We start from the raw sequence: 22,500 nt of genomic DNA, 5'->3' as shown, positions 1-22,500 counted from the left end.
ACAAACACTGCCCAGAGTGGAGTGGACAGACAGTGTAGTCCGTGTCTATGGAGCCTTATTAACACTGATCACACAAACACTGCCCAGAGTGGAGTGGACAGACAGTGTAGTCCGTGTCTATGGAGCCTTATTAACACTGATCACACAAACACTGCCCAGAGTGGAGTGGACACACAGTGTAGTCCGTATATATGGAGCCTTATTAACACGGATCACACAAACACTGCCCAGAGTAGAGTGGACAGACAGTGTAGTCCGTGTCTATGGAGCCTTATTAACACTGATCACACAAACACCACCCAGAGTGGAGTGGACACACAGTGTAGTCCGTATATATGGAGCCTTATTAACACTGATCACACAAACACTGCCCAGAGTGGAGTGGACAGACAGTGTAGTCCGTGTCTATGGAGCCTTATTAACACTGATCACACAAACACCGTCCAGAGTGGAGTGGACAGACAGTGCAGTCCGTATCTATGGAGCCTTATTAACACTGATCACACAAACACTGCCCAGAGTGGAGTGGACAGACAGTGTAGTCCGTATCTATGGAGCCTTATTAACACTGATCACACAAACACTGCCCAGAGTAGAGTGGACAGACAGTGTAGTCCGTGTCTATGGAGCCTTATTAACACTGATCACACAAACACTGCCCAGAGTGGAGTGGACAGACAGTGTAGTCCGTATCTATGGAGCCTTATTAACACTGATCACACAAACACTGCCCAGAGTAGAGTGGACAGACAGTGTAGTCCGTGTCTATGGAGCCTTATTAACACTGATCACACAAACACTGCCCAGAGTGGAGTGGACAGACAGTGTAGTCCGTGTATATGGAGCCTTATTAACACGGATCACACAAACACCGCCCAGAGTAGAGTGGACAGACAGTGTAGTCCGTATATATGGAGCCTTATTAACACTGATCACACAAACACTGCCCAGAGTGGAGTGGACAGACAGTGTAGTCCGTATCTATGGAGCCTTATTAACACTGATCACACAAACACTGCCCAGAGTGGAGTGGACAGACAGTGTAGTCCGTATATATGGAGCCTTATTAACACTGATCACACAAACACTGCCCAGAGTAGAGTGGACAGACAGTGCAGTCCGTATCTATGGAGCCTTATTAACACTGATCACACAAACACTGCCCAGAGTGGAGTGGACAGACAGTGTAGTCCGTGTCTATGGAGCCTTATTAACACTGATCACACAAACACTGCCCAGAGTGGAGTGGACAGACAGTGTAGTCCGTATCTATGGAGCCTTATTAACACTGATCACACAAACACTGCCCAGAGTAGAGTGGACAGACAGTGTAGTCCGTGTCTATGGAGCCTTATTAACACTGATCACACAAACACTGCCCAGAGTGGAGTGGACAGACAGTGTAGTCCGTGTATATGGAGCCTTATTAACACGGATCACACAAACACTGCCCAGAGTAGAGTGGACAGACAGTGTAGTCCGTATATATGGAGCCTTATTAACACTGATCACACAAACACTGCCCAGAGTGGAGTGGACAGACAGTGTAGTCCGTATATATGGAGCCTTATTAACACTGATCACACAAACACTGCCCAGAGTGGAGTGGACAGACAGTGTAGTCCGTATATATGGAGCCTTATTAACACGGATCACACAAACACTGCCCAGAGTAGAGTGGACAGACAGTGCAGTCCGTGTCTATGGAGCCTTATTAACACTGATCACACAAACACTGCCCAGAGTAGAGTGGACAGACAGTGCAGTTCGTATCTATGGAGCCTTATTAACACTGATCACACAAACACTGTCCTGGCCTGAGAGGAGTGCAGTATGTCTGTGGAGCATGATTAACACTGACTGAAGTCATTTTTTGATAGAGATTCACAAACCAATTTGAGTTATCAGATAACCAGTTATCTTGTCACAGCTGAGAATATGAAAATCACCTCTGGCAATGCATGTGTCTGTGCATGTGTGTGTGTGTGTGTGTGTGTGTGAGTGTGTGAGTGAATGTGTCTGTAAATGTCTGTTGGCAGTGCTAGTGTGTGTGTGTGTGTGTGTGTGTGTGTGTGCGTGCCTGTTTGGGTTTATATAAGTGTGTTGGTAATGCTTGCGCATGTGTGTGTGCTTACATGTGTGTGTGCGTGTGGGTGAGTAAGGGTGTGTTGGCAGTTCGTTCGCGAGCGCGTCTGTGTGTCTGTGTGTGTGTGTGCGTTTTTGTGCTCCCTGGGATGTCAGACAAGACGTTGACTCAGTGAGGGTGATCTGTGACTCTGTGTCAGGTCAGATAGTTTCTGTCACAGCAGACTCCATGAGTGGCCCCTCTGTCGCTCAGGCTCTAACTCAGGGCTTTGACTGACAAAGATGCCAGTCAAGCAGATAAGTGGGGCAGAGCACATCAGCAGATATATCACAGTCATGTTTGGCCCTAAAGGCCCATACTGTTCCCCTAACAACCACAAATTAGATTCTGATAATGATTTGATAATGAAATCCACGAGGACAGCTGGCTGACTGACTCAACTATGCATCCAATTCAGGTAGTTTGGACAACTGTGTGGGAAAGTCAAGAAAAACACACACACACACATACACACACACATACACACAACCTCTGCTGGTTATACTCTTTTGATCAAAACACTCGCACTCATCAAATTGTCTCGAGTAAATTGAAATATGGATGTTTACAGAAGCTCAGGACATTTTCCAAAAGCCAACTGAAATTATATCTAATTTTACACTTAGCTTTTTCAAATCCATAACTCCTACATTGTGTGGCATTTATTTTCAAAGCATGAAAATTCCTGTGGGTGGTTTTTAGTTGCCGATTACTCTCTTTAACTTAAATAACTGTTATTGCAATTCTCCTTTCTGTCACTCTAACAATGACAAGGTTAATGTGTTATGCGCCAGTTTTCGGGAGTCTCTATTGTTTAATAGAAGGTACAATTGGAATAATGGGAGTAATAAAGTGACAGAATGAATTAAATCAGCGCGTCCCGTTTGATCGCTGGCACTGAACACATGTACGTAGCTCCACTTTCAGTCACTGTAAGGACTCGGTGAATAGCCCTGTATGTAATAATGTAATATGATATCCACTGCTTACTGGTGCACTGCCATAAAGTCCTATTGGCCTGGGCCACAGATATTTTGGGGATTTGCGATGAGGAAATCTCCTCTAACTTGTGGATCTTGAGCCTCGGTTTCCTTCCATAACGGGAGGAAAATGGCTGAAAACAATCGGTTTGGTCACAGCGGTTAAGTAAGTGTGTGGTCACTACACCCAATGACTAACTTATTGGAAAAAAAAGAAAAGAAAAGTATTTCTGCCGTTTGATTTGAATTTTATATAGCTATTATTTGCCTTTTTTTTAAGGGCACAAATAAATGAATTAAAATGCTTTTTGCTGAACTGCTTTGATTGGAGTAATTTTAGTAAACGCGTACTAACGAACAGATGAAATGCAGAGGTTATAGAATAATGGAAATTCTGCGCACAGACATATGCCAATTATAGGATTAATATAAATGAAACAAAACAAAACAAAACAAAATAAACCCCAAACATATTTCTTATATTTTTTTTTTTTTTTACTTTTTGATGAAAACGTTGGACAGAAGCCAGATCAAACCCGTCGAGAAATGCTCAGGGCAGGGCAGGTATTGAGGTCTTGCGTGTGTTACCTGTGTGGTGTGTGGTAGACCCCCTTGACCCTCAGACACATCCCTGCTGTTCTGCCTCGCTGTGTGGGGCGCAGACGCCGTACACGTGGAACACATCAGCTTCAGAGAGAACCTTGCTTTCTTTCCTGCATTCAGAGAGATTGGAGTTGAGCTCTAAGATGTGGAATGGAAGCAGCTCTGATCCCGCTGACTATAACAGGGTGGAGATTCAGATGTTAATGAATAGCTTTGAGAGGATATTTGATACAGCAATGTTTACACTTATGTACATGCACAAACATACACACACACACACTCATCTATATATGGATCATAAATATACATTTTCATATATTTTGCACAAATATGCCATTATGTTACTACTGGCAGACTTTTAGAGGTGTTTACTTCTAAGCTCTTAAGAAACATATGAAGTTGTGTTATCAAAGATAGAAATATATTCATGTTTTTCCAGTGATTGTTATTTACTGCAGCCAATCAGATAACACCTCATAGTCATACAGTTAAACTAATAATGCCTCATGTCCAATAAAAATCAATGTACATCTCATATCTGGTGTATCTCTCATATCAGTAAATATAAATTAGCATATGCTTCATATCTTTAAATAAAAATCAGTTTAAGTCTCATATCAGTAAATAAAAATCAGTGTGTGGGAGAAATAGTCATTGAGTTTTTGGAGAAGAATAATTGTAATGTTTTATTTTTTCACTTGAACTTTCTCTGCAGATAAAGAGACACCATCCCCCAAAAGAGTGACCTCGGCTCCCTCTAAGAAAGAAAGGATCTCATTCCGAGACAGTCCGGCCCGGCTCAGCCAGGGTTGGGGATGTGGAAAGATAAGGTCCAGGGTGAAGAAGTAAAGACAAGTCAATCCACGATTTTCCACCTCAGAAGAAATCAGTGCTCACTGTCCAGGTGTCTTTGCTAGCCCTTGAACTTTTAGATTTAACTTTGTGTGTGTATGTGTGTGTGTGTGTGTGTGTGTGTGTGTGTGTGTGTGTGTGTGTGTGTGTGTGTGTGTGTGTGCACGCATGCGTGTGTGCGTGCATGTGTGCGTGTGTGTTTGTGTGTACACGCATATTAGTTTGTTCAGAGCGCTTAACAATCCTTACAACAACCATTTGATCTGCAGTAAAATTTCCTGCAGCTGCTGCTATTCTGCTTCCTCCCCAGCAAATGAATTAAAAGCAGTGGATGAGGTATAGCCCAAATATCTTCAGGCAGTGCAGGGTTGCCTATTATGCTCAAATATCAGTGGGTTTAATGTGACCATAGCGGGCCAAAGGATTGGGTGGAACCCATTTACAAATGATATGCTTAATATACAAACAAAGGAAGGCAATAACGAGCAGCCCATTCGGGATATGCCAGTTTCTTTCTTTCTTTCTTTCTTTCTTTCTTTCTTTCTTTCGTTCTTCCTTTCTTTCTTTCTTCCCCTCTTTCTTATTCTTTTTTTTTCTTTTTTTTTTTTTTTGATTAGTTGACCTCCTCTCCTACTTGCTCTCATCAGTTTATGTTCCATTTAAGTGATAGTTTCAAGAAACAAAAGATTTCATTTGTCAAAAATCTAGGCTAATAAAAGATTCTAAAATGCTTAATATTTTTGTGAACTACTGTTATGACTTGATATCAAAGATTTCTACATTCCACAAACCAAAAATAAAGCCACAAGCAAAAATAAGAAAGTGTTCTCTGTAAACATTAGTGTTAGTGTGAGGCTTGATTTGGGTCTGTGGGTAGGGTCAGATTACAGTGGCCATGTTTGTGTGTTTAAAGTGGACATCAGAAGAACGTCTATCCACGGACACGGACAGAGACTGCGTGTCGATCCTTTGCCTGGAAATGATGATAAGTTAATTCACGTAAAAACAAATAACTGACTTTAAAGAGACGGCGGCACCCCGTCACTACCGCGAGTGTGGTATATTTACCCTCTCCCTGGCACATTCGTACGCAAGCCCTGTGTTTTGGCTCTGCGGTTAGACCGAGAGTTTTGACTACGTGTCAGGACTTTGCACGCGTGCTGTGGGAGTATTGCCTGCCCTGTGTGTTGTCAGTCATATAAACTATCTCGCTTTGTGTCTTCCTTTTGTGCCAAAATTCAGTCTACATTGTGATGATTTGAATATCATTCTAACGTATATTATACAGGTAAAAGGACTGTTACTGTAAAATCCGATCAGTGGTTTTGAATGAGACTGATAAGCTTCTTCTATTCGGCTCAAGAATAGGTCTTATTTTTGATTCTGCACTTTAGTAGAGAAAAAGTTCATTAGAACCAAAAGGATTGAATTTTCACATGTATTAGAGTTAATGGTTACATAAGTATAGTTTTGACCGAATAACAGGTTACTCTACCCTCAAAAGCGGTTCTGTGTTTTAAATTCAAACTGCAAGAGCTCACACTGCCGTTTGGTCAGGCCAAGGAGTAATTCATCCCACTTGTTGGCTGTATTAGACATGAGTGCAAGACAAGAGACAGAATCTGTGCGATTGCCTGCGTGTTTTTGGATCTGCATAGGGTTAGCAGTATACTACAAGGCAATAAAACCCGCTGCAGGTTTGTTTGGGTTTCTAATAGAAGACGTTTTATTTAATTACCCGGGAACACATTACAGGGGAAATAAATATGTATTGGCTAAGGCCTTTTACCACAGATGGGACGTTTTGACAAGAAACGAGGACTTTACAGTAAGTGGATAGGTCTCTTAAACCATATGTCACTCTCTGAGTGGTTTGGACACTGAATTGAGGCGACCTGAACAGCCCTGCCTATGCAGCCGAAGCCATCAGTCTTCTCCAAGTAGTTTATTATCGTTTTAATTACTTAAGCGACTGGAGGGGCCGTGTGTACACAAACGCAACTGACACACTCGCATCGACCCCTGACTTTCGCTAGAGCGTCATTCCGCCGGCCTGCTAAGCAAGAGAAGAAACAAACAAAAGCAAAACAAACAAGAGAGCAAGAAGCTGCTGTTCACACTTCCCCTGAAAGACGGCCGTTTTTTTTTTCTTTTTTGGAAAACATAGTAATCCTGAATGAAAACCGGCCGAAGTGAAGTGGATTTAGGATAAGACTGTAACATTAAACAGGGCTGACTGTGATCTGGTTTAATGAGATCTTGTGTGTTTGATGACTGAAAAATGAAAGATATTATACAGACTTAGTTTATTCACAAACTTAATGATGTCACAAAAACACGCAGTCTAACCATGCACAGAATTATATTCAAAATGATTACAAGAATGAGACAATGTACAATTTTTTTTTTCTATTTCGGTTTTATACTTTGTTCTTTGAAACAGTCCACTCACAACAGGATTATTTTATCATTCGGAAATTATTTTATTAACTCAAAGAATATAGAGCTGATGAATGAATACTGTTTTTTTCTTTCCCGAATGACCTCCAAACATGGAGGTATTGGTGAATATAACCTGAATTTGTATCCTTCCAACGTTTGTTAACTGGAGACTGCACACTTGAATTTAGAATCCATACAGGCCTACAACACGGTTTAAAAGCTGGCTGGACATTTTATCAATAAAGACGTTTTGTTTTTCAAGCATACTCCTTAATCTGGTAGATCAAATTACAACTTAAAACATCAATCATTTTACCGGTTGTTGCATTAAGGTACATCTTTAATTTCAACAAACCACTAGGAACTTCTCGCATTTTCTCCTCAGCATGTGGCTGAATACGAGGTCATTTTTGAAGCCCAATGAAAAAAAACTCCCCTGCTACTTAAGAGCACTCTTATTTATTTTCATTTTTTCTTGCGTGGCACCACCCAACCCTAGGTAGTGTCAGTGACCCGATAGCGAGCCGTGGCTAGATATGACTAGCCTTGCAGGTGGTATGATCTGATGGAGAAGGGTAAAAATTCTCTCGATATCTCTCTTCTCTGTTATTAATGCCTTCTTGTCCCGGTATCGAATAGCGGCTTTCCTGTTTATATTTATCCGCGTTATAGGTGGTAGTCGGCATGACAACTTGACCCCATGTTCCATTTTTGGTGTCTACTCTTACATTCTGGTATGCCAGTAACGGAGAACGGTCTCGCAATACGCGTTTCATCTACTTTTTTGTGAAATCCTTAATATGAAGTCAGCATCGATTTTTAGGCCTAATATTTACATGCTTCTCGGATAAACAACGTTGTTTTAAACAAATCTATAACGCACCAACAGCATTTTTAATGTGTGAGCGCGTGTGTGCGCGCGGCCACTCGCTGTGCCCTTGGGTGTGGATGTGTAGATAATATATGTCCAAGACAATATTGTCTTACAATATACTTCATAATTCAAAGTTGAGCGGCCTATATAGATGTTTTTAAATAGAAACTATTTAACTGGTTGTCATTTATCGTTGCGCTTATGAGAACATTAGTGCAGTCACTTTAGGCCCACTTAAATTACAGGTCATGTATTATCATGGAGATGACCCTCTCTAGATATGGACAGAAAAAATTAACGTCTAAATGACAAATTTCTGTCAGCGTAAGTTTTACCGACTTATGCTGTTCTGTAATATAGGCCCTGACATCTCGTGCATCCGCATGTTTTTCCGTCAGTTGTGGTCTCTTGTCCCGTTTTAAGGTTCCACAGATTCCAACTTTAATTAGATTAGCATAGCTGAACATTGAGACGCGACAAGCCTAGCTCGCCCACTATTGAATTTGTACCGAGAAAACGTTTCTGATATTTTCTACTTACTTTTAGCCAACGTAATTCTATTATAGAATCTACGGAACTAATTGCTAATTACTATGCTTTAGTAAACTATTTTTAGACTTAATGGGAAAAATGATTGTTTAATCAGTACATCTGAAATAGGCACTAATATTAAGATATAACAATGATCATATGTGATTGTTTATAGTTTTAATTGTACTTCACTGTGGTTAGACGTTACAGAGAGAGCAAATGGTACAAATCTTACTCCAGGATTTTACTCTCTTTAAAGCCAAAGCCGAAAATATTAATACCAATAATTTATTTTCGCCCGTTTGAAACTTCATACAACATAATACCCAGTCCCCGCCATCAAAATACATTTAGAAAAACTTACATTTTATAGTGGTGCTTCCGTATTGAGTGAAATATTTTTGTTTTTTTGAATCGTTCACTTATTTATTCACATTACATTGCTGAATAGTTCATTACTCCTAATTAGGCTATTATTATTATTATTATTATTATTATTATTATTTTATCGAGACATCATCATCATCAACAACAACAACAACAACAACAACAACAATAATAATAATAATAATAATAATAATAATAATAATAATGACAAGTGAGCAACTCTGTAACTTTGTTACACCAAATTTTGCATTTGATTCAAGAGTTTGCAGAAAAAAATCATTAAATACAACGCTTTATGTACCGAAATGAATAGGGTGCGTTTGCTTTCGTCGCAAAAGAAGGGCTTACTGTTTTGCACTTGGAACAAACGTCCAAATCCTTTAAACAGCTGTAAACTGTGTTTTAAGTACATAAATTCCACTTTGTCAATGCACTGAACCAAAGACCTAAACATATTTCCATTTAATGAAAACTAAAGTCTTAAAATCTTGACATATTTAGATTATATACGCCCTATAATAAGTCTATTAATTGCACTCTTTGTAAAGATCATCCTCGTATTTTGAAATGGAATAAATACCGTTAATACTGTTTATGACTTTATACAGGCAGGCGAGAGTCACTGAAGTTTCTCTTTGAGTTGGTGTGTGGGTGGAGTTTGGTCTTCTCCATATTCAAGAGTGGGGTGGCTTCTTTGGAGCCCCCTTTCCATCGACATATAAAGAGAGCTCCCTGGTCTCTTTAAGACAAGACAAATAAACTGCTTGTGCATGTAACTGGTTCAATGTCTATAATATAATAGACGTGTTTAACATAAAGAAACGTTTGAGATTGATTTTTTGACTAAACCATTGTGAGTGAAAGACCTTAAATACGATGATGGACTACTTGACCGACAAGTTTGCCATGAAGAGTCAACCGATTAAAAGCAGCGATTACTACTTGGGATCGAGTGGCGGTCTGGACCAAGTTATGGAGAGTTTAGACAGTGTGCAATATTATAGCAAAACTTCGCCAAAGTGTGCTCAGGCCTTCTCTCTCCACAACAGCGATCACACACGGATGGATAGATCGTCTCCAGCTGAAAACCAAAACAGTGAGTTTTAATCTGTTTTATTTAGAATGCAAGACATTTAATTCTAAACGGAGTCTTAGAAGCAAAGCAGAGCACAAACACTTTTGCACAGTAAACTGCAAACAGACGGCATTGTGTAATATTGAGGTAAATACTGCCACACTCACGTCTGGGCACTTTTTAAATTTTCTGTGAAGTTGTGGAATATGGTGTTATCGATCTTCTTCTTACTACTGTTATTTGACGTTATTGTCACTTGAACATGAACGTTGTTGAGAGAATATATGGGGAAAAACAGCTCTCAACTAGTTATATATTACTGATCAAACACCACTGAAATATTTATATTTCAAATATTACGAATTATTACGGATATGCTTTATGAAACAGTATAGGCCTGATCGGAATTATCTGTAAAATAATTACGGGAGTTAGCGTGCCTGACAATATTTACTGTTCTGTGCGAATTTAATAGAAATGAGGAAAAGTTTGTTTTAAGTTTGATGTAACACGTTTCTCAAATAGCATGACATCTAGAAATGTTGATTAAAATGTTCTTTTTCATATAAAATATTATGTTTTAATATTTGTGGGTTTTTAAAAAATCTGTAACTTCTTATAAATTATATTATGTTAGTCTCTTTCTTAGTTACTCATATCGCGCACGGATGCTCTGTATTAGTTCGGGAGGGATTTGCTACTGTATGATAAAGCTATGGGTATTGCTTCGTCGTCAGTTTTGGGGATATTTCTGTTAAATATATATGATTAAGTCGGGCCTATACGTTTGAGAGCACACAGGACTCAAAGATTTCATCCAAGAGTATACCTACAGCTCAGAATAAGTTTTGTCTGATTATTTAAATGGTTCAAAGACGTATTACTTTTCTCAGTCACTCAAATCCCAATTTGCCCTGAAACAGCGAATTATTGTGCCCCTAAAACTGAGGAGGACAGCCTGCACCCCGAGCTCAGCAGGCCGATGGAGACTTGCTGCAACTTGAGAGCCTCACCAGTGACAACGGGTCAGGAAAAAACGGACTTGGACGAAATTGGAGAAAAATGCGACAGTAACGTTTCCAGCAGCAAAAAAAGACGGCACCGTACAACTTTTACGAGTGCTCAACTCGAAGAACTGGAGAAGGTTTTCCAGAAAACCCATTATCCGGACGTGTATGTACGAGAGCAGCTGGCCATGCGGACAGAACTCACGGAGGCTAGGGTTCAGGTAAATTTGAAGTTTTTTTTATGTTATAGTGATGTCTGCATTTAGTCCAATCCTTATTTCTTTGCAAAAGTTTAAAACTTTAAGTTGAAATTGTTAATTATGTCAGGCATGCTGTTGGAACGTCTGGCCAATTTTTTTTAGGGTGGCATACTTTTAGTTAAAACTTTTTCAGAATGGTCTGTATTGATAGCGCTAACCTTCCAGATTTTTAAAATCTGCTTTTGAAATGATTAAAACTTACTTACCAAAATTCATCACTTTTTTTAAAATCTAGCTTTCAACTTCGCTGATTGTTTCGAGAACTGTAATGGTCGAGTCTGAACCCGTCATTTCTTGTCGTTTCCACTAATAATCATTTAACTGATTTAGGTCTATGTGAAATGAATTTCTTGGCTGTATTAATTTTTTTGCTACATCAAACCCAGTTTATGTAAGGCATCTGTATTAAACGCTGTGTGAGAAAACTACAGTATTTGTATTGTACTGATTTGATTTATTTCCGTGAAGTAATTATTTGAGTCGATGGTGAGTGAATACAAAAATAACTGGGTAATTTGTCGTCGTAATTGCATATTCTTTCCGTCACCAGGTGTGGTTTCAGAACAGGAGGGCGAAGTGGAGAAAAAGAGAACGCTACGGACAGATTCAACAAGCCAAAAACCACTTTACAGCGACATATGACTTATCAGTGTTGCCACGGACTGACAACTACCCCCAGGCAAGTTTATGATTTCTAGAACAGAAGTTTTAGAGCTTTTTTTTTTTTTTTTGGAAAAGATTAATAGCATTACCCATCTTTGGCGAGTATTTGAAATGACTTGTTTTTTTTTCTGTATTGACCCCTAAAGTTAAATTGTAAATAAGACCTGGTGTGGGTGTGGTCAATTGCAAACTGACCCATAGGCCTTGATAAAGCGCAAAAGAGAGTTAGTTAGCCGCTATCAAGATGTTCCACAACAGTAGTATAGTTGAAGGTTATCTGTTAAGACATAAACCTAACAGGCAACATTTCGGCCTAAATTTTTGCTCAGCATTTTATGTTCACTTTCCTGTTTATTCCACATACACACACAAAACAGACAACTTACTTGTTGATGGTAACTTTCTGTTTCGAAATTTCTTTGGCTAGCTGCAGTTCTCACTGCGGCAAATGCAACTGACAGTCTGTCTCGCTTGTACATTCATGAAACACCATCGCTTAGTGTAATGTGGCTTTTTTTGTGCACATAAATAACATTTTGATGAAGACAGAGCATGTATTCGATAAAACAATCTGGATTTATTTAGAATCTGGAAAACTTAGGCTATTTACTATATCTACATGTAGCCAGTAGGGATATCTGATCGACTGTCTTGTGTTTTTCAAAGAATACCATAAGCGGCTATTTCCAAGGGCAAATGCCTACATTTTGATTTAAATGAATTTACTTTTCAATCTATTCCAGATCTCATCCACCATAAACGTTTTTGGCTTTTATAATTTAGCATGACGTTTTGTCTTCGAAATGCCTGCGTGCTGAAATTTCTGTTGGTTCAGACATAGATCATTGTTTCCACAAATCTCTGATTTACAGCGTCTCCTTCTCTCTCTCTCTCTCACATATATCCAATTATTCTGACATATATCTAAGAGACAATTAGGATATAAGGCACATGCATATCAAATGATGATGTTGATGCAAATTAGGAGCTGATCACTGGTGATGAGTGATTGACTGATTGAATCTTTTTCTTTTTTTTTTTTCTTCAGATTTCCAACAACCTCTGGACTGGTCCTTCTCCAGGCAGTTCAGTGGTATCATCCTGTATGATCCCACATGGGTCTCCCCCTTGCGTGACTTCACCATACCCCCACTCACCTCGTGCTGGAGAACATGGTTATGTGAGCTTCCCCAACCACCAGCAAAACCAGTTTGGCGTCAATCACGTCTCCATCAACAACTTCTTTGCTGACTCTCTCTTGGCCCCGTCGCCCAATGGGCACGCAGCGTTCGAAACTAAGCCCGAGTTTGAGCGACGCTCCTCTAGTATTGCGGTGTTGCGCATGAAGGCTAAAGAGCACACAGCCAACATCTCCTGGGCTATGTGAACATGCATCTAAACTCCAGACTCATGCAACACAGCTTAATAGTACCATTGATTATTATTATTATTATTTTTATTATTATTATTAAATCAATGTTGTAAATGAACTGCTTTGACATCCCTTGAGAAAGGCCTCCTCCCCACTGAAATGTAAAACATCTCTTGAGAAGATGGCTACCTTGGCAGATTCGCTCTTTCTGAAGCTCTTTTGAAGTTCTTTGGCAGTGGGAACCAAGGCAGAGAAATCATTGCTGGTTTTCCATCTTTCTTCAAGGTAGAGCCGCCCTTGTTTCGTTTACTTACCAAAGATGGAACGTACCAAAAATATCCACTGAGAGAACTGCATGCTTTTGATTTGATTCGGAGACTCGTTCTATCACACGGCTGTTAGACACTCATCCACCAACAGCAAGATATGTAATTGGTTTCCATTGTCGTACGTACCAGTACACACTTCTCATTGGACAACATTATCTGGACCGCCAGCACCAGAGCTTTTCTTTTTCTGTACTGTGGCCATTTGTTCAGATAGAGTTTTTTAACCAGATATCAAAGACCATAGCTTTTCTTTGTTTTGTTTGCCTGGACATGGATCTTATAGCAATGTTGATGTGTTTTAAGAGGCAGAGAGATAGGGGCTGTAAGACATTGTTACTAGTTTTTATTTCTTTTTTTTTTTTAATTCTTTATTCTATTTCCTCAGGACTCAGAGCCGAGATGGAATGACTGACATACTAACACTATGTCTATATGCTTTGCAGCAAAGCTGTGTACCCTCCCCTTTAACTGTGCCTCGTCTGTACTGAAATGCAACACAGAGGACTGACGCTTCCTTTGTGATAGTAGTACAGTTTCAATTAAAGTTTAGAGAATTATATGAGAAATGATTGCTTTGTTGTGCCTTCTCTCTGTGGTCCTTCGTCACTTTCCCCTTCTTTAATTCAATGAACGAAATGATGATGTCACGTTTAAAAAAAAAAAAAAAAAGACATTATATTTTTTCAGCACCCGCTCAAACCATTCAAATGTCACTATAAAGTAATAAGTGTTCCCTAATCAAAAATCATTACTAAAGTCATATGATTAACTGTATAGTAACCTGGGTGGTAATGGGAAATGATTATTCACCGTATACCACCAATGGTACATTAGATTAGAGGTTCAAGTAATCACCCATGTAATTAAGGAAAAGTCACATTTTGATTGTATAGCAACATCATTGTCAGTGGGAGACAGCCCATAATTTGGATACACATTTTGGATGCAACTTTAGAGTCAAGTGTAGCCAACATTCCTAAGCTGGTTCACACTGAGCTACACAGTTGTGTGTATCAGAGAGATTTTACCCCAGAGAAAACTCTTAAGTGCGATGTAACCATAAACAGCCCACTTATGACAGATTTAATTATTTGCTGTTGTAAAGCACGTAGATTTTGATCCCTTTATGTGCCACAAAACTGAAAAATCAGAGCACCGAGCAGAACACGCTACACACAGCAAAATTCTATTCTTGGTGCACGTTTGATTGGTCATTATTTGCTCTGTTTGTACTGTGTGCTACCTCTCACCTCTGCTGTGCTTCATCTGTTTGTGCACGATTTTGTGATCTGGTGATTTGTCATATATCACAAACCGTTGAACTTTAGCATTAGTATTCTAGACCAGCTGTTTATCCCCTGGTGTGAACTTTGCCTTGTGTAGTCTTCTGAGGTTTCTCTGAGCGACAAATGCCACTTCATCAACACTACCTGTTTACTAATTGAGCGGCAACGGATTTGCAGAGTTAAACCGAGGATGCGTCTTAATGTTGTCACGGCGAGAGCTTTACAAAACATGCGCTAGTTTTTAGTGTCAGATCTATGCGGTCCAAAATTATAAAACACAGTTCAAAGGTTTAGCCTAGCCGCTGATTTATGGGCCCACTGTTTCTCTCCTGAGTGGAAAAACAATGGCAGTGAATACCATTCTAAATTAATGGTTATGATGTGACACACTGACAACGCGCCTGAAATAAATCTTTAAAATTAACTGTCTGTTCACGTTCGTTTAGCTGGTGTACTAAGTTATTTTTATTGATGAGTTTTCTTTCTCTTGTAGGTGTTTTCCTGTGCAACCCATCTCAGACACTTAGCTCATCTCTTGAGGTTAGGAACGGGGGAGTCAGGAGAGCCTGACTGTGATAGAGAGGCCCCTATTCCAACTGAGTCAGTGCTCAGATTGTGTGTGCATGTATGTGTGCGTGTGTGTGTGTGTGTGTGTGTGTGTGTGTGTGTGTGTGAGTTTGTTCAAACCTTGTAGAATTGTGTATGTGGGTTTGTGCTGTACATGTTCATGGATCTTTTTGCTCTACTCACACCGTGTGTGTGTAGGCATATTACGGGTGTGTGTGTGTGTGTGTGTGTGTGTGTGTGTGTGCGTGTGCATCTATGTATTTGCATGCATGCCTTACACAGTCATGCCTCCTCCCTGTTTGAGCTCACCATGTACAATTCCTCTTGGGAATTCACATCTCTGAACCCTTGGTTCCTCTCCCCTTTCACGGTTCCTGTAAAGCACAGGCTACAAAAAAAAAAGGTCCCTTTTTTCCAGATCACTGGAAGACATATGAAGCAGCCCAGCTTGCCGCACATGTGAGGAGAGAGCGGATCCCACCACAGGCTGCTGCAGCCGAGATCCATCAGCAGCCTGAATGGGTTTGACCCCGTGAGGTGAAGCACAGCCATTAATAATGACCCTCACACGCGTGGAGGAGTGGGCTATGGGGGGGGGGGGGGGGGGGGGGGGGGCAGGGATCAGGGTGGGACAGGACAGGATTGGACGTGAGCTGGGGGGGGTGTGGGGGGGGGGGGTGCAACCTCGTCGGGGTTCCACGTTCCAGCACGAACCGTCAGGATAAAGATGTCAAGCTACATCAAACAGATGGACGTGAGTGATCGAGCTGGTCAAACTCATGCCACATTTCATTTTTTTTTCCTGGACAAATCTGGATATCAAATTCATCAAACGTAGGTTTGTCACAGACTTGCCCATTTTAACATCAATAGAAGAAGGAATATCGTCTGGGAGTGTGAAATCTAGAACTCCTTAAAGTGATCTTTCGGGAGGCATTCAGTTAGTGCATTTCTTTCCCAGAAGACTCCAAGACATTTTGGTAAAAGGTACTGTTTAATATTCCTGTATTTCCACTGTGCCATTGACAGGGTATCTAGGTTTTGAATCTTGGGCCTGAACGATCAAGTCAATCAAAAACCCGTAGTCCGTCCGACCACTTCTACCTAGTCATGGAGTTGAAAGGACTACTAGTAAGTTTGAAATGCCATGCTTTAGCGGATCATATAGTCTTGCATCATTTACATTAGAACAGAATCTTATTCAGCTCATTGTATCCAGCAGGTACATGTGGTAGTCTTACAGATAAACGCGAGAAATGAGTTTCCTAACATAATAACAATGGAATGGGGCCCCGGGATTTGGATACAAAAAAACAAAAGCGCTCCCATTGATTTTTCATTTTGTCCATTTCTCGATCTCAAAGGGACACTAAAAGCCCATAGTTTTGGTGGCTCTGCTCCAAATGACTCAATCATTTAGTTTGGCCTGCGTGTGCACCTCAGGAGACATTTCTATTCTAAGGTCTATTTATAATCCTCTTCAAGATCCCATTGTCTATTTAAGGTCCTAAAACTCAGCTAGTTATATGTGTTATAGTTAGGTACATAAACGGGTCTTGTTAGTCACACACTGTAAAAGGATAAATAGATAAAAAACATGAAGTTCTGAACTCTTTCTATAAATGAGGACAGTATCTATGTCTAAGGAACAGGTGATCATTTGGGGTATAAATAAATAAGAGAGTTGAAGATGTATTCTTAGGATATCTGAGGAATTTGAATTTATTTGAAGATATGATTAGATACTGATAATACAGCTGTTGCTCCCAGACACCTTGTTAGTTACTTTTTCATCACAAATTTTCCTGTTTAACATCCAGTTAGCTCCAAAGAGCAAAAGCCCTACTGGCTCCATTGACTTATTGACTTGTTGACTTAGTGAAAATTAGCCAAAGAAAGTCAAGCCCTTTTCCATTACAGTCCAATTTCCACACCACTGGTGAGACTGGTCGTTCAGGACAGGATGCCTAGGAGACCTCACATCTGTGCACAGAAACACTGTGAGTGGAAGTCTCTCAAATTGAATTAGGGAGGGACATATTGCGCTTTTCTATTACTGTAGGTCTCCGCGAAGCCAATACTCCCAAATACAGGGCGGACTCTGAGTACCTTTGGCCCATCGGTCCATTGTGCTGAAAGGGAGAGAACTAAGGAGGAAGCTGGATCCTGCCATATCTGACTGCATGTTTATACCGCTGCAGCGTGACGAATGGAGAATCCTGCCGACGTCGCCAAGTCATGACATCACCTACCCCTACGGACACAGCCAGAGAGTGACTGACATCAATGAACGCCCGTTGCACTCTGTAGGGATATGAAGTGGAGCAGAGACAATTGTGTGTGTGTGTGTGTGTGTGTGCATATATAGGACGTATGTGTGTATGATGGCAGAGCAGGCTGACTGTTTTGGTTTTCTGTGGTGTCCTTGAATAACAACCATACATTGTGGATTATGCGAATGATTTTATTTTGAGTGTATTTTTATAACGTTTTCTAGACACACAAATTGCCCAGAGCTTAGGCTACCTCATATTCCTTCCTTACTTTGTCTGTGTATTGGAAAGTAGCAGCGGTTCTAATGTGGAATGTTTACCATAAAACTGCTAAAATAGTGTCTATTCCTAGTGGTTAGACCTATCATATATGCAATCGCAATTTTCACTGGTCTGGCATAGGCTTAAACTACACTGTGAAGAAACAGTGGGCATTTGTAGTGGTTTGACTCTTTGAATCTCTTTCCTAACCGAAATATACCGTTTCGCTACTGTATATATTGGACGTCTCATTGAAAAAGTATTCTATGGCTTTTTGAATATCTCCCTGGGAAATCTTTCCTTTTTTTTTCTTTAAAGATATCAAGGCCCTTTCATTTTATAGCAGGGAGATGCTAGAAGAATAATTGGATCCTTTCTTCCTCAGGTGGCTGATTTCACAAAATGAGGGTGATTAACAGAGCGTGAGACTAAGGCCTTGCTCTGCCTCGACATCTTGCACACAACGGTTTGAAGCAAACCGTCAGGGAACTCTCAATCAGTGCCGTTCAGCTAAACCATTCCAACGGAGGATTAAAATATTAGAAACCGAGTTTTGGTTGGAGTTCCGTCTTTAACATTCTAAATCTCAAAGGTCTAACCTCCCAGTCCTTTCGCAGTTTATAACTCCAACATTTAATTTTTTAACAGAGTGATTATTATTCACGGGAACAAAGAAACAACACTGGCAAATCATTTATGAAATGTTGTGAAACGGGACTGTATTTGGGTTTTTCACAGACTGTCCGAGACTGTAAGGCCAGCTAATGTCATGAGCTCAGCATCTCTCTCTCTCTCTGTCGCTCGCACTCCCTTACCCCGCCGCCCGAGCACCACATTCAGTCTGATGGACGTTTCAACTGGGCCTCATCGTTCAAGAAAAACTCCCAGCGTGGGGCTGAGCCACAGTGTTTTCGAGCACTCGATGTGTCAGAGGGCGATGATCGCTCATCTTGTTCTCGACAGTTATGTATGTTCGGTAGGAACTGCGCCGCTCGCTTCACCACTGGACCTTCGTGATTTATGAATGAATTCTCCGAACTTCCACTCTTGTGAAGAGGCGGCTGAATGAATTATAGTGTGCGAAGTGATTTTTTTATTGGCTACTCACATGGCGTTGGGTCTGCGTATGAGAGCAGAGAAAAGGTCAAACGCATCAGACTTCGGTATAGTGTTATAATGAAAATCTACCATCGGAGTGTTCGTGTGTATGATTCATGTAGTAACAGTAAAAATATCCCTCATAACCTCAGGACTGTGGAGGACAGCAGGATAAATTTGTGAGATAAATATGAATAATCTATAATATTTTAGACCATGGACGAAAAGGCAGTTTGATTAGGCTTGAATAGCTTCATCATCGTGAGGGAGACATTTATCTGGCAGCACATTTGGACGACACAAGATTTAAATACAAATTTTAAATTAAACCACAGCCAGAAAAGAAAATCATGTAATCTTCAGTCCAGTCAGACATCCGATAATTACGTGGGCCACCTATTTTGACTACCACCTTTCGTCACCATTATTTGCATAATGACGTAATTAACTGTGGCTGTATTTCAAAAAAATCTTTCCGTATTGTTCTATCACACTGGGGCTCGTGCTTAAAAAGATCTACCAACGATACCAAATCCTGGTGAGACTTGAGACAACATTTTGTATCTTAAGTTAAAAAAAAATACTGATAATAAACAGGTTAAGCAAAGGTAGATTAAAAAAATAAACTAAAAAATAAAGCAAAACGAAAATACATGGTCAAACATCACACTGTAATAATACATAACTTTAAATACTGTTATGTTGGTGGAACAGGTGATTGATAAACTGTGGTTTATAACCATAATATCTTGAAATTGAGTTTAGGTTCTTTTTATTATTACTATGTCCTCTGTAATTCTTTATGTGAGACATGTGAATGTGGGAGGGGTGTTAGACAGTTTAAAATCGTTTTGTGGTGACAGCAATAGCACCTAAAAACATCTGTCAGAAAAGAACAGAACATTTTAGCGCAGACAGTCAGCAGACTGGATGAGATCATGACACAGTACAGACACAAACAGATACACACACACACACACACACACACACACACACACACACACACACATACTCGACACTCTTCCCGCTGGTAAATGAGCGGGTCCTCTCAGTGTGTCGTGGGCCTTTAGGCTGTAATTTGTGGAGCATGGTGACTCAGAGTGGTTAGTGCTGACAAGTGCTGCGCTCATGAATATTCAGATAAGAAGAAACCCTGCTGAGATAACGATGTTTGCCAATGCCCAGACAAACGCAAACAATAAACACGCAATTAATCATCAGGGAAAAACAAACTCAACACGCTCTTAGATTAGCAGTGACATCTATGCGTGAGCCATCAATCCAGAGGGCTGTGTACATGCCGTATCTTTATCATGGTCATCCTTCATATTAATATTTGGAATGATGGTGACCATCTTTTGGTCTGAAGTCCAAGATGTTGTTTGCTCAGTGCATATCCAGTTGGGCACATCAGTTATGTTTTGTTTTAATGATATACAGTGATAGATTGATTAACATATAAGCAACATGTAAAATAAATAAATAAATCATTGAGACCGATTAGAATGCATCTGCCGAACTTCTAGAAGATTCTGTGACTCTCTTTATCTCAAGAGCCAATCTTATTCAGCTTTGATTCTTAACTTAAATATCTCTTTTCCATTCAATGTCTGAAAACCATGCTTACTGAAAAGCAAGATAAATAATCACTAATCAATACAATCTTCAACAAGTAAGCATAAAAGATCATTAAAACCATCCCCATCTGTGTACCAGCAGACATGGGTAGCAGCCTCCAGGATCAAATGAGTAAGGAGCCAAAAAGTAATGGTTTCCAGTGGAAATGTCAATACAAAGTGAATACACAGATACACACACACACACACACACACACACACACAGAGACACACACACAAACACACAAACACGCACGCACACTGAAACACTTGAAATGATGAGAATCTCATTAAATCCATCATAAATCCACCATAAAGTATTAGAAATTTTCAAATGTTGTTTGAGCAGGGTGAAGACAGCAGAAAAGGCATTCCAGAAGCAAGTTCAGTAGCGAATTACTGTCGGTCAGACAATCAGCGTTTACCTAAACATTATTCGATTTGCACGATCCTTAAAACATATTCTGACACTCTCAAGTGCAGTGCACCTCGCACATGCATGAACACGTAGTTCATCGGCTAGGCTGCATAACATATCACAAGTGAGTTTGTTTGTTCAAACAAATAAGAATGAACTTCTGCTTAAATCTTCTTAAACTAAGACCAACGCTCTTGACAAATATTTATCCTCCTCCCTCTTACTTAGTGGCTTGGAGGGTCCCCAGTGTGCAGGCACATATCTTTGGGCTTGAGACTCTAAAGCTTTCAAATCCCCCCTCAGAGATTCATCTGCCTGGGACTGCCTAAAATAAATATCCCTCTCTAAAGCCACAGCAAAAGACTGCACAGCAGGAAAGACCATCCTAGAATGCCCTTAGAAGACCTGACATTGTCTCTGCGCGGTTGAAAGCATTCACTTCTTTGTCGGTATTAAAAGTATTGAGCATTGGCTGTCTTTTTTTTTTTTTTTTTGACAATTATTTGATCATAAATTGTTTCAATAACGTGAATTGATCTTTCTAAGTCATCTTAGGCTTTTAACAACTTCACTCATTCACTCCCATGCTCTGGTTGACAGACAGACGGTCTACGATACTGGAACAATTAAGGCTTTGATAAAGTGAGGGGGCTTTGAACCTGATAAAATGCAGGGGGCTTTGAATCTCCTCCCTAGCGTAATCTCTTGAACCCGGACAGTGACGTATTGGCCCTTCAGCGTCTCACGAACAAATGGGAGAGATGTTCATTTCTTATCATTTATATTGATGTGATTGGATGACCTTCAAAACATTTGAGATTCGACCGGCTTTGATGGGCAAAGGATCCCCTGCCGATGGCTTTGAAGTTGATGCGAACAGTCAGGACACAGACACATCTCTGGACACAATGACCTGAGATGGAGAGTTGCCACAGTAAGAAAAGGAGTGAACAGGAATTCCTCAGATGATCATTTTCAACTGTATGCATCTTTAAGGGTCTTACTTTGGCTCATGCATTCCTTCAGAAAACCACAGGTTTAAGGACTAAGTCATATAGATGTATTTGGTAGATAATTGAAAAAGATCCTTTAGTGACTAGACATGAGCAGCTGATAAGCTAAGACTGAATGAATGAGTTTTTGTAATCGGACCTAAAAAAGGATCTATCCCAGCGATAGTTCATCACATGGATAAAGTTCTGTCTCTGTCTTCTTCAAATGTGTGTTCTGTTATCTTGGCTTAGTCTCACTACCGGGGGTGAGTGGTCAAAAGTCAGGGGCAGCCCAATTTCAAGTAAAGATGTGCCTCTCTGCCAACATTAGAAACACTGAAATACTTTCATTTCACCAGACTGAGAGAGAGAGAGAGAGAGAAAGAGCCAGAAACAGAGACAAAGACAAAGACAGAGACAGAGACAAAGAGAGAGAGAGAGAGAGAGAGAGGCGGGGGGGGGGGGGCAGAGACAGAGACAGAGAGAGCA

At 40.2% G+C, this 22,500-nt stretch overlaps 2 protein-coding genes across 2 annotated transcripts in view; both read left to right on the top strand.

The window, feature by feature from the left end:
* lrriq1 (leucine-rich repeats and IQ motif containing 1) overlaps positions 1 to 4,632 on the top strand; it is a 31,950-nt gene extending 27,318 nt beyond the window's left edge. The window contains 1 exon segment of the mRNA XM_030790580.1: positions 4,424 to 4,632. Within this exon segment, the coding sequence (XP_030646440.1) occupies positions 4,424 to 4,632 (209 nt within the window).
* A 5,038-nt stretch (positions 4,633 to 9,670) lies between these two features.
* On the top strand, positions 9,671 to 13,186 carry alx1 (ALX homeobox 1). Its single transcript, XM_030790951.1, has 4 exons — positions 9,671 to 9,890; positions 10,793 to 11,097; positions 11,687 to 11,815; positions 12,848 to 13,186. Exons 1-4 carry the CDS (start codon positions 9,671 to 9,673, stop codon positions 13,184 to 13,186), a joined length of 993 nt encoding a protein of 330 aa, XP_030646811.1.
* Positions 13,187 to 22,500: the final 9,314 nt, after the last annotated feature.

The sequence above is a fragment of the Chanos chanos genome, chromosome 13, assembly GCF_902362185.1.
Source record: "Chanos chanos chromosome 13, fChaCha1.1, whole genome shotgun sequence".
NCBI lineage: Eukaryota > Metazoa > Chordata > Actinopteri > Gonorynchiformes > Chanidae > Chanos > Chanos chanos.
This window is presented reverse-complemented; position numbering and strand designations above follow the sequence as displayed.

Bases quoted from the DNA above. Each gene is read 5' to 3' on its own strand.
- alx1 (XM_030790951.1), top strand. From the start codon at position 9,671: ATGATGGACTACTTGACCGACAAGTTTGCCATGAAGAGTCAACCGATT. The intron at 11,098-11,686 runs GTAAATTTGAAG...TTCCGTCACCAG, and splicing joins TCACGGAGGCTAGGGTTCAG to GTGTGGTTTCAGAACAGGAG. The intron at 11,816-12,847 runs GCAAGTTTATGA...TTTTTTCTTCAG, and splicing joins GGACTGACAACTACCCCCAG to ATTTCCAACAACCTCTGGAC.